We start from the raw sequence: 12,978 nt of genomic DNA, 5'->3' as shown, positions 1-12,978 counted from the left end.
CTACAGCGCCACTTCCGGTTTTCTGGTGGTTTATTGGAGATAGGAGTCTTATAGTCTCTCCTGCCCAGGCTGGCTTTGAACCTCGATCCTCAGATCTCAGCCTCCTGAGTAGCTAGGATTACAGGCGTGAGCCACCAGCGCCCAGCTTTGTTATTGTTTTTTTGTGTGTGTGCTGGTCCTAGAGCTTGAACTCAAGACCTGGGCACTGTCCCTGAACTTCTTTTGCTCAGGGCTAGAGCTCTACCGCTTGAGCCACAGCTCTGCTTCCAGTTTTTTCAGTAATTCATTGGAGTAAGTGTCTCACAGACTTTCCTGCCCGGGCTGGCTTCAAACCATAGTCTTCAAATCTCAGCCTCCTGATAGCTAGGATTACAGTGTGAGCCACTGGCACCTGGCTCTGAGCTATGCTTCTTAAAATTTGTTTTTTAAGCTACCTATACTCCATCCCAGACCTAATGAATCAGATCCCTTAGGGTTGGAATCTTCGGCCTTTCATAGAGTAGGTAGGAACTTGTTCTGAATTCACTTCCAAGGACTCAACTCTGAATTTTTGCAAAACCTACATTTTAACACTAGAATTAGGGTTGACAGAAACAGTCTTCTGTCAAGAGAAATAAATTCCTGTAGCATCAACAGGGTTGTTACATCACATCTGTACACTGTGCAGCAGAATGGACATGATGTCACTATTGACCATGACAGTTTGTGTATTTATTGTGATGGTTTCCAGCAGATGAACGCAGTATCTTGAGGAAAGACATCTTTCTTACCTGCATAGTAGCACCATATGGGCTGATGGTGGCCATGAAAATAGCTGTGTTTTCTATATAACCCATCTTCTTTCTAATTCACTTCTGAATTGTGTGATCCAAGATGTTCAGCAGCAGCCTTAGAACATGCTACAACCTATTTTTTCTCCTCTTATAGGGAAACAGAATTGTATAATAAATGCAAAATTGGTCAATTTCTCTTCGCTGTAGTTTTTTTTTTTTTTGGCAAGGGCCTATAATTGGTATTCATTATCCAGCAAATGTTTCAATTAAATTCCATAAGCTGAATACTATCTCATACAAGGTATGCATCAAAAATATGAGTGACTCCAAAATTGGTAGTTACTAGTGTTTCTGCCATAAGGGTCCACAGGCAATTGATCATGGAACATCTGTAGTCACTGTAAAACTATGGGTGGATGGCCAATCTATGAGACAGACAGACAGACAGACAGACAGACAGACCGACAGAAGACAGAAGACAGACAGACAGATTATAGGCAACCTTCTAGTAAGAAAATCATTTAAAGATCCATAGTCTTAATGTCACTTCTGTGTCTCTGGAAAATACCTTTGTATAAGAATAATTATGGCTGCATCTGTCTTATGAAGAGCATCCTTCATTCCTCTTGGAATTTGATCTTCTCAGAGTTGGTCCCTGCGGCTTCTGTTACAATGGCTTTTTCCAGTTATGTGTCTTGCTATCCTGCTCTAAGTTACCTTTTGACCCTGTCCATAGCCTGCACATATGTCTCCCTCTTCTCCCAGCTCTTTGTCCCCACATGTGTATGCCATGTTGGATTAGCTTAGTCAGGTCAAAACAAGTGGGGTTAAGGGCGTGTCAGAAATGTAGACAGAAACTAGAAGGAAGTGTGGAAGATGACCTTATCATTTATTGCCCAAATGAGGTCAGTTGAGTTTTGGGTGCTATTAATGGTCTTATTGAAAACAGCAACAATGTGAACTGTCCCAAGCAAATTGAGATATGCAGCTATCCTGTATATGTTTGAGCATCTTGTCTGCCCAATAAAACCATAAGTTCTTTTTTTAAATAAGTTTTTTAATCAAAGTTGTTTATAAGATTATTTCACTCCTGCATCTTTTCTTTCTTGTTTCTTCCTTTCCTACTTGGTGGGATTTAGCTTTCCATTCCAGGATCTTTTTGAGGGCTTTGTCCAGTTTCAACCTGGTGATTACCACCTTGTTGGGGTGAATGCCCACATGGACAGTGGTGTCATTGGCCTTTTCCTGCTGTACTGTTCAGTGTAGATGACATACTTCTTCCTGTTAACCTGGACCACTTTGCCAATAATCTCACCTTTATAGTGTCCTTGTACAACCTGCACCTCACCATCCTTCTGGATGGTCATAGATCGCACATTGTACTTTTGTCTCAGCTTTTTGGAAAAAGGGGAAGACATAATCTTCCTGCAAATGCAGGGAGGTGCATTGAAATGCCTTTTCCGGTTCTTGCTTTGGTCAGAAGTGACAAAGGTGTGGAACTTCATTTTAGCCGCTCCTGCTTCAGCGATGGCCGAAAAGTCCAATAAAACCCTAAGTTCTTATGGGCAAGGAGCTTGTTTTATATTTGCTTTGCAAATTCCTTGGCACATGAAACAGTGCCACTCACATTAACAAATAGTCAATACGTTTGGGAGGCAAATGGGGAGGGGCAGAAGAAAGCAGAAAACTTGTCTTTACTGCAAAAGGTGATTTCTTAGAAATCACAGTTCCCAGCACATTAGATATTAGATACACACATGGCTTATGTGTCAAGATAGCTGTACAACTTCCCCATGGACAGGTTGGGCAGGGCTGAATATGAAGATCTGAAGAAATGTCATCAACAGACAGCTCAGATGATCTATAATGATGACCAGGAATGTGTGTATAAATCTTGTTGCTCAAAACCATCAAAGTGATCCCAAATATAAAGCCAAATTTACGTTTAATAGATGCTTCAAAAACATTACTATCCAATATCAAAGAAAAGCTCTGAAATATGCAGTATGGAAGGAAGTTGTGCTTTTACTGCTCCAGAGAATGTTCATCTACAAAAGGTAAATTGTAGTGAGCTTATTGCAGTATTTAAACAAATCCAGAAAAAGAATAAGTTATTTCCTGTCTTTATTATCTCAGGACCTTGATATAAATCAGTATGCTTTCCATCCATGTTTTTGTGTGTACACGTGCGTGCCAGTACTGAGGCTTAACCTCAGGGCCTCACTGTCCCTTAGCTTTTTCCCTTCAAGGCTAGTGCTGTACAGCTTGAGCGACACCTCCACTGATAGTCCTCCCCGCTTTTTTTGGCTGTTGGAGATAGGATTCTCACACTTTCCTGCCTGTGATCCTCAGCTCTCAGCCTCCTGAATAGCTAGGAATACAGGGGTACATTTTTGACACTTAGCCAGCCATGCAGTTTTTTGCTTTTTTGGTGGTGGTGGTGGTGGTGGTGGTAGTGGTGGTGGTGGTATTTGAGACAGGATCTCAGTATATTGTTCGGGTTGGTCTCAAATTCCTGAGACTCAAGTAATCCTTTTACCTCAGCCTCAGCCTCCCAAGTGCTGGAATTGCAGGCAGGTGACACCGCCCAGCCCAGCTGTGTGGTTTCTTTTAACCATTCATCAGAATACATTGGTAACAAATCAGAGTCTGAGAATTTGATTGTCAACCTCAAAATGCGAGCCCAAATTTTTCCTAAAACTAGGGGCTGGGAAGGTGGCTCAATGGTAGAGCGCTTGCATTGCATGCATGAAGCCCTGGGTTCGATTCCTCAGCACCACATAAGCAAAAAGAAAAAGCCGGAAGTGGCACTATGGCCCTAGTGGTAGAGTGCTAGCCTTGAGCTGAAGAGCTAAGGGACAGTGCCCAGGCCCAGAGTTCAGGCCCCACGATCGAACCCCCCCCCAAAAAATTCCTAAAACTAATTTCAACTAAGTGGGAGTTTCTACCATGGGAAAAAGAACAGGAAGTACAACCCTCTCTGAGGCATCATCCCTGCCCTAACCTGTCCAGCATCTTCACCCCAAAACCCAACATCTACTGTGAAGCAGCACGGAGAGCACAGTTCAGGGACAGGGTTAGTGCATAGAGGCTGAGCCATGTGTAGGGGAGCACATAGAGGCTGAGTTCATTGATCTGATTCTGTGTGCAGCCCCAGCACGCTGCCTTCCTTGTGCCTGGCTCTTTGTTCTTTCAGCCTTGCTGGATGTAAATGATTGCAAGGATCAGACGGACCTGAACATCTCAGTACACCTGTCATAAGTTGTGCTGGTTCTGCATTTCCTCCAGACATACTGTCTGTAGAGAGTGACTCCCAAAGTTCATATGCCTAGAACCCCCAGCTTTAAAACTGGGGAAAACTCATTACTTTCTCCTCGTTTACATGTTTGTGTAAAGAGGAGATAAGCATAAGTGAATTGAGGGTACAGAGTACTTAGACAAAGAGAAAAAGGGGAGATATATAACATTATATTCCATTTGCATACCCCTTTGGGGATTCTCAGTCTTCTAAGTTTTTGTTTTACTTGAGCCTGAGCTTCCTGATCTATAGAATGACCTATACTAAGTACTTCCAAGATGCCTTCCAAATAGAAGTCCTATCAATCTATGATTTTGAAACATTTTTCTTTACTAAGAGAAGAATGGATTTAACAGTAAAATACCATGACATCAAAGCTTGTTATTACCCAGGTATTGATATTTAGCAGGTATAATTTATTCCCTTGAACTATACCGGACACATTTAAGAAAGGTGCTTTGTAGCACAGTTTATCAAGGAAAGCAATAATCCTATTTCCCCATAGTTGTGTTTGTTATACATGAGCTTTGCTCTGGGTCTTCTTAAATTGATATAAATTAAAATGTGTTTAATTTGAGAGACCTGCTATCTTTTTAGCACTTCCTTCTAGACAAAGCTCATATAGCAAACAGAATAAGGGGAGAGATAAGGGACATTTTCTCCAGAGTCTTCTGGTCCTCTGCTCTAAAATCTTTGAAAAATCACTGTGATTAAATAGATGGCTCAACTTTCTCTTTTTTTTTTTCTTTTCTTTTTTTTTTTGTCATGGGGCTTGAACTCGGGGCCTGGGTGCTTTCCACTTTGAGGCACAGCTGCACTGCCAGTTTCCTGGTGGTTAATTGGAGATAAGAGTGTCACAGCCGGGCGCTGGTGGCTCACGCCTATAATCCTAGCTACTCAGGAGGCTGAGATCTGAGGATCGCGGTTCAAAGCCAGCCCGGGCAGGAGAGACCGTGAGACTCCTATCTCCAATAAACCACCAGAAAACCGGAAGTGGCGCTATAGCTCAAGTGGTAGAGCACTCGCCTTGAGCTGAAGAGCTGAGGGACAGCGCCCAAGCCCAGAGTTCAAGCCCCACGACCGACAAAAAAAAAAAAAAAAAAAAGAGTGTCACAGACTTTCCTGCCCAGGCTGGTTTTGAACAGTGGTTCTCAGATCTTAGCTTCCTGAGTAACTAAGATTACAGATATGAGCCACCAGTGTCAGTCTTCTAACCACTTTTAAACCATCATTACCTTCTCTGGGATAGAGTATAGCTTGATTTACTTTTTAAGTCTCCAGGTCCATGATTGTATGGTTCGGAAATTTTAGTCCCAATTCTCAGAAGTAAACCTATGCAATTAATTACGTCTGGGGCTCAGTGTTATGGATATCTAGAACACTTTTCACTACAGCCACCAACTATAAATACCAGCCCCACGCAGTAGCCTTCAGCTCAAAGTGTTAGATGGGCCATGTGGCCAGCTTTACCATCCTTGCCCTCAAAGTCTGTACAGAAGACTTCTCGCTGTACAATCTCAGATGTAGAACTCAAAGGATTGTCTCCTGTCTTCCTAAGTATGTTTCTACGTACAGTACTACATTTCCTTATCTTAAAGCCTTTGTTCTGAGATACTTTAGTTGGTGAACTGTGGTACTACACCAAATCTGAAATGAACTTTAGGGCTCAGTGTAATTTGAGATCTTCGGCTATTCACTAAAGAAATTCTTCTTTCAAGTTAGATAACAGAATTTCTCCCATTTCTTTCATGAGCAGTATGTTCATGATTGCCTATTGTGTGCCAGGACCTCTGCCCTCATTCATGTTACAGTCTAGAGGAATACTAGGAAGTGACCGTCATTCAGGGAGGCTTTCTCTGAGAAGGCTGGAGAACTGGAGTTGAGATGGACTGGTGACCAGGCAATTTTGGTAGCTGTGTCTTCAAGGATCTTAGTCATATACTCAGGAGACAGTGGGTTTTTTTTTCTGGTTCCTTTCTATTGAACCAGATCAATTTTAACTGAAAAGAGAAAATAGGCAAAAACTGTTACTGTGTGTGTGACAGAATACTTGAACTCAAGGTTAAACTCTCTTCTTCTTTTACTTCAGTATATATTGTTACAAGCAAGAGTTTTTGTGATGATACTCACCTTTGCCAGAAAAAAAAGAAAAGTCTCTTGCACAGAGAGTAGTTTGGGAAACCTGGGCATCTCCACTGTCCTCCAGTGGCATGTTCAGCACGCCCAGCAAGCTGGTGAGCACCAAGTTCATCTATCGATGGTTATATTAAAAGCCACATTCCTAGGGAAGAATCTGCTCAGCTACCACAAGTTTATTTATTATTTATAAACAATTAAAGGGCATGGTTCAAATGAATTCAGGCATCTGGAAAAGTCATTATTCATGTACGGATCAACTTAAGCATTTGTCATTGTCTCTGGCGACTTAACATATTTCTGTGCCATGGGACCTCAAATTATATTAAACAGAGTAGATATTTAAAAGTCTTCTGTTCAGTTTAATGGTTGGCCTCATTTAAAATTAGCCCTCACTTCTCTTTAATATATTGGAATAGGAAAGGAGGGAAATTTCTTTTTTAGAACCTATTGCATTCTAAGGATGAATGCAAATTATCCTACTATGATTCTTAATGACCCACTATTAACATAGTAGGAAACCTAGTGCATTAATGCAATACCTCTTTTCACATCATTACTCCTAATGGAACTGTTACCAGGATAATAGCTTGACCTTTAGCTATAGATTCAGATAGCAAAAATATATTCTGCTTACCCTATACCTCTGTTCACACAGCATATTGACTGTTTCACATCAATGTAATGACAATCTTTTGGCCTTGTTCTGAGTCTGCATCATGATTGTAATGGAGGGAATAGGATTTCATCTTCAATAGCTAGATTCTAGTTAAAAGTCTCTTTTGAGTTTGGATGTCATCCATGAACTGCAATGTCAATAATGTGCCCAGTGGCACATTATTTTGTTTTTGTTTTTTGTTGATCCTGGGGCTTGAACTCAGGGCCTGGGCTCTGTGCCTGAGCCTCTATGTGATCAAGGCTAGTGCTCTATCATTTGAACCACAGCATGACTTCCAGCTTTTTCTGTTTATGTGATACTGAGGAATTGAACCCAGGGTTTCATGCATGCTATAGGCAAAGCACTCCAGTAAGCCACATTCCCAGCCCATGAAGTAGTTATTTGTTAGAGCTATTTTGGTAGCTGTGTCTTCAAGGATCTTAGTCATATACTCAGGAGACAGTGGGTTTTTTTTCCTGGTTCCTTTCTATTGAACCAGATCAATTTTAACTGAAAAGAGAAAATAGGCAAAAACTGTTACTGTGTGTATGACAGAATACTTGAGCTCAAGGTTAAACTGTAAAAAATTTGACCTGAAGCCTTTCATGGAATGGGAAAAAAACATTCCACAGCCTTCCCTTTGGGTCACCTAAATTTGTCAGTGGACACACACACAGCTGGATCCCAGCACAGCCAAGTCTATTTGGGTATTTTGGAACCACTTCTCTCCGATGAGTGATTATCAGCATTTCACAATTGAAGATAGGGTGCTCTGGAAATTAATTGTATAAATATGTGTGACAAATAGGAAAATGTTTACTTTCTAAGCTAACACGTTCAGTCGTTTCTGTAATACATGTTTTCACATAATTAAATATCTTCTTTATTTGTTGAAAGCAGAACTTAAAGAACCTTTTGCAAATTCTCCTGTTAGTAAATGTTATTGTGGTTGAGTGTCAATAAAACCTTGTTTCTTTAAATGTACTCTGTTAATTAGTACACTTTCCACTAATTCAAATGTGCTTGTTTACTCCCGGTTAGTCTAAATTTTGTGAGCTCCCATGTTTGTTTCCACTAGAAGCAAGGAAATAGCTCTGTATATTCATCACCTTTCTCTGTAGTTTCTAGGCACTACATACCAGGTACTTTGAGGGAGACTGGAGAACCTAGCATATAGTAGATTTAAAAGTAAACCTATACTCCAGGGAGATAGGGTAGAGCCTTGGTATGGGTGTTCATATGGCTCTGAGGAGACTGTCGTGTGGACAAACAGCACATGCTCAGGATGCATAGCATTCAGCCTGTTTTGGATGCTCTGCTCATTTTCCCCCTAACATTCCTCAACTTCCACTGAAAGCATGCCACCTTTCAGTTAAGCACATTATGTGCGCTTTGGGGGCTTGAGAGGATTGCCATGATTTTTACCTTACTGTTTGGGTACCATTTTCTTTTGTGGAGGCATATTTTCACAACATGCACTGCAAGGAAACAGCAGAATCACACAATGATTGAAACACAGCTGATGATAGCCACCGGACTGCACAGCGTGCTGGAATTTCAAAAGCTTTGCTGTTGAAATTTCCTTTTTTTCCCCATTTCTTCTTTTGTTTTTAGAACCACACTTGGTCAAAATTGCAGGTATTAAAACTGCAAACAAGGTGGGAATGCTGTATCTCTTCAGCATCTCTCCCAGAGGGAGGCTGCTTGCTCTCCTGTGCCCCATGTAACCTTCAATGGGGAACTTGGTAGGTATTTTCCCACTCCTTAATTCTGCTTCCTAACCAGGCCCCTCCTCTACTCAGGTGGGGCTGTGATGGAATCTTTGCACCAAAGGTCTTCTCATAGCTGTATATCTTCTTCTATCTGCCTCAGTCTCTTGTCATCTTAGATAACCCCACTGTCCACATGAAGATCTATCTGACTCCCTGGCCACAGGGTTTCAGGATGGCATCTATGATGCCTTTTACCTCTTCTGCCTTGCAGTCTCCACCACTGAACACATCTTTACATCCTCTCACACAGCTCTGCTCTGTCACTGCTACTTGATGCTCACTGTGTCTGTGAGACTGTTAGTCTGCATGTCTCCTGCCCTCCCCATGGCAAGTGACATCTCTGTTTGCTAATCCACTGCTACCTCCCATTCCTGATCCCGCGATAACTTGAAGTCTGTGAGCCTTTTTTTAAGTCTTACTTCCTCCCCAAATTCAAGAGAAGGGAGGGAAGAGTAGAAAAGTGACATAATTCACTTCAACATGCTTATAACTCTGTTCTTTTTTTTAATCTATTTTATATAGATGATGTACAGAGGGGTTACAATTACATGTGTCAAGTAATGAGTGCATTTCCTTTCCTTTCCTTTCTCTTCTGTTTCCTCAATCTCTCCCAGTTCCACCGCCCACCTCCACCCATGAGTTCTATAGTTCACTTTCATCAGTGTTCAGTGAGCTCCACTCCTGTACTTTCTCCCTCTTTTCCCTCGAGTTCTGTACCCCCCCAACTCTCCCAAAGATGTACATGCAGATATACATAAGAAAAGAAGACAGAATCATCAAAAAATAATTTTTTTAAAGATCTATTTCAAAATTTTGGCATTTCAATTATATATATATATATAATATAAATATAAAGAGGCATCTAGGCATTGTGCCTTTGTTTCCCTTGTAAATGTATCCTTTTTTGATAACCCTGTTCTTTTGCTGAACCTGTCCAGCAACCCTGGGCCAGCCCTAGCAACCAATGTCCTAGCTAGTAACAAGATACTGAGGAAGATGATAACCTGCCTGTGAATGACTATAGTTACCCTATCCACTGCTGGAGGCCTTCCTGTTTGTCCCCAATCTGCCCCTTTCCCAGTCTTCCCAGAGACCATTCCAGACATTTGCACAGGCTGCATTGTCCATAGTGCCTCACCGTAAAGTTCCCTGAGTCTTGACAGCACTAGAAGCTGTCTGTTCCCTTTCCATTTAGAACCACTTGCTCTTTAACCCCATTTCTGGACCCCTTGGCTTTGCAGTCAGTTATTCCAAACTTCTTTCTGGACTTCTCTGCCCTCTTTTAAAAATTGGTGTTCTCCAGGGCTCTGTGCACAGCACAGGGCATTTGTTTGTTTTACTTGCAGGCTTTCTGCTTCATGGCATTTTTCCCCTGTGTTCTAACTACCACATATACAATTGGCCAACTATGTCAGCAGGTCTTATATCTACAGATTCAACCAGCCAGAGACTGAAAATATTGGGAGAAACCACAGCATCATTTTTTAAAAACTGCCATACTATACAACTTGTGACCTGGGAGTTTAGCAGGCAAAAGACTGTATTCAATCACCAGTTACTGCCCCCTCACCCCCTTACCCCCCTCACCCCCACCAAAAAAAAATTAGAACATGCACAGACTGTCTTACCATTTCCTAAATAATACAATAGGTTACATAATATTTACATTGATCAGATATTGTAAGTAATCTACATGTGATTTTAAAATGTATAGAAGAGGGGCTGGGAAGGTGGCTCAGTGGTAGAGCCCTTGCCTTGCATGCCTGAGGCCCTGGGTTCATTTCCTCAGCACCACATAAGCAAAAAGAAAAAAGCTGGAAGTGGCACTGTGGCTCAAGTGATAGAGCGCTAGCCTTGAACTGAAGAGCTGAGGGACAGCGCCCAGACCCAGAGTTCAGGCCCCATGACTGGACCCAAAAAAACAAAACAAAACAAAAAAAGAAAAACGTATAAAAGGATGTAGGCTATATGTAAATGAAGCAACATTTTATATAAGATACTTGAGCATCTCAAGATTTTTGTGGGAGGGGGGAAATGGGGACTTGAACTTAGGGCCTAGAACTGTCCTAAGCTTTCTTGCTCAAGGCTAGTGCTCCACCCCTTGAGCCACTGCTCCACTTCAGCTTTATTGGTGGTTAATTGGAGATAAGAGGCTGATGGACTTTCCTGCATGGGCTAGTTTCAAACTGATCCTCAGATCTTGGCCTCCTGAGTAGCTAGGATTACAGGCATGAGCCACCAGTCCCCTGCATCTAAGGATTTTGATGTCCTCCAAGGTCCTGGAACCAGCCCGCACGGAAACACAACTGTGTTTGTCTCCAGCCTGGCCCCCTGCCCTGTACTTCCCTAAATCTCTGCTAGCCATCTTCATGTGAGTAGCATATAAATACCCACATCAGAACTACAATGCCCCATCTTTCACCTCATAAACCTTTTCTTTCTTCAGTATTTGCAGTATCATATGATCCACACAAAAAAAAGGGGGAAAAAAAGCCAATTTTTTTTGTCCTAGATACTTGTCTCAGGCAAATGTAGTAACTTCCTGAAGAGATCCCCTACTTCTACTCTGCTTTCTCCCAAATTGACTCTTCCTTTGGCTGCCCTGTAGCTCTTTTGCACTGTTAGGTTGCTTACAGTTGAGATCACACATGTATATCTTTTGGTCTCCTTTCAGATTATTTCTTTAGGATCTATTTCTAGGAGTAATAGTACTGTCCATATTTCTCATGATATATTACACTTCTTTCCCAAATGGATTTTTGCCCACTTAGCTCCTCAGTAATATTTGAATGTTTTCACAATTTTATCAGTACCAGATATAAGCTTTTTTTAGCATATTTTTAGTTTAGCAAATAGAAAGTATATTTCTCTTCTTTGATTTACATGTTGGTTAGAGATTTTCCCTAATACTTTATACTGTGGATATGCTCTGTTCGTTTTCTATGGGGACTTTTGAGGTTGCTCTTTTATAAATATTGAACATTCTCAGTCATATTTAATATAGACAGCTTTTGTTATTTGCTCAAATGTTTCCTTTCTGTTCAATTTTTCTATAGTTAAAGCTGTCAGTATTTTCCTTTGTTAATTTCTTTTTTTTAAGGAACCCTTCTAAAACATTAAAATTATCAATGTTTTAAATACCACGAAGGCAGTGTGATGTGACTGCAGACTAGCTATTGACCATATGGAAAGCAGATTGAAGAGGGGAGTTTTGAGTGCTCAGCACCAGTCTGATGCAGAAATGTCAGCCCCAGTGCCTTGTGTGCAGTCACACATGGTGCTTAGCTTTCCTTGAGGTCATTTTCCTGTCTTACCTTTGTCCTGCCCTATGATTCTCCAGAGTTTTCTTTGTGCTTAAATAGGGTATGTTTTTCCTTGGACATAGTCCAGTAGGCAAGGGGCTGACTCAAAGTAGAACTGCTATTTCTATATCAGAATGTGTCATTTGAATTTCACTAGGACATGCTGCATGATTATGTTGAGTACTGATTGAGTTCATGGGAGTCACCATGAGATCATCTTTGTGTGTAGTCTTGCATTTGGTTTTGAGTCTACAACAAGAAAAAAAAATGTGAAGTCTTCTAGTGCTAAGCTTTGTCATTGGGTTGGAGCTAGGAAATATTTCCTCCTTCGTCTCCCAGATGCATACACACAAGATAGAGACAAGTAAATGAGCAGTTTGCTTACAACCTTAGTATTTCTTACATGTAGCCATGGCCCATCTGGTCACCAGCTTTACCCAAAGGAATATGCTACAGATATGAGAGATGTGTGCTACAGAACTGATTTCCTTTAGAAATTCATCTCTGGGGACAAGAATAGAATTCAGTGGTGAAGCATATGCTTAGCACATGCCTAATTCTTCCCTAACAAAAGGGAAAAGGAAAGGAAAGAAGGAAAGAGAAAGGAAAAAGGCTTGTTTTCTTCTTGGACCATATTCCTAGTTGAGACTTGCCCATTTTATCTGTTTCAATATTTAACAATATTTCACATTTTCTTACAGTTTTCACTGAAAAATACTGTACTGCTAACCATGTGGATAAACTTCCTGGCCCCCGAGACTGGGTACAAATTCTACAGGATCAAATTAAACTTGCCAGAAGAAGGTTAAAAAGAGGCTCAGGTAGGAATAAGCTGGGGTTTTTTTAAGTAATTGCAGAAATACTTTATTGAATTCTTCGACTTAATAAAGCATAATAGTTTCCTCTGAGATACTGTGGTATCATTTGTCATTTGAAGGAGTCGCTCTATGTAATGTGCTCTCTTAAAGTCATACTCAAGAATTTTGAAGCTCACCTTAAGACTGAATAGTAAAAATATGTCAGGCCATTTGTTTTGAAT

At 41.0% G+C, this 12,978-nt stretch overlaps 1 protein-coding gene across 5 annotated transcripts in view; it reads left to right on the top strand.

The window, feature by feature from the left end:
- The window catches only part of Bend7 (BEN domain containing 7), a 79,512-nt gene that overhangs the window by 53,460 nt on the left and 13,074 nt on the right, over positions 1-12,978 (top strand). For all 5 annotated transcript variants that reach the window (XM_069990385.1, XM_069990382.1, XM_069990380.1 and 2 more), the window contains one exon: positions 12,641-12,760. In XM_069990385.1, the coding sequence (XP_069846486.1) occupies positions 12,641-12,760 (120 nt within the window). The remainder of the gene's footprint in view (positions 1-12,640; positions 12,761-12,978) is intronic.

The sequence above is a fragment of the Dipodomys merriami genome, unplaced genomic scaffold (assembly GCF_024711535.1).
Source record: "Dipodomys merriami isolate MVZ:Mamm:240054 unplaced genomic scaffold, mDipMer1.0.p SCAF_4, whole genome shotgun sequence".
Taxonomy (NCBI): Eukaryota; Metazoa; Chordata; class Mammalia; order Rodentia; family Heteromyidae; genus Dipodomys; species Dipodomys merriami.
This window is presented reverse-complemented; position numbering and strand designations above follow the sequence as displayed.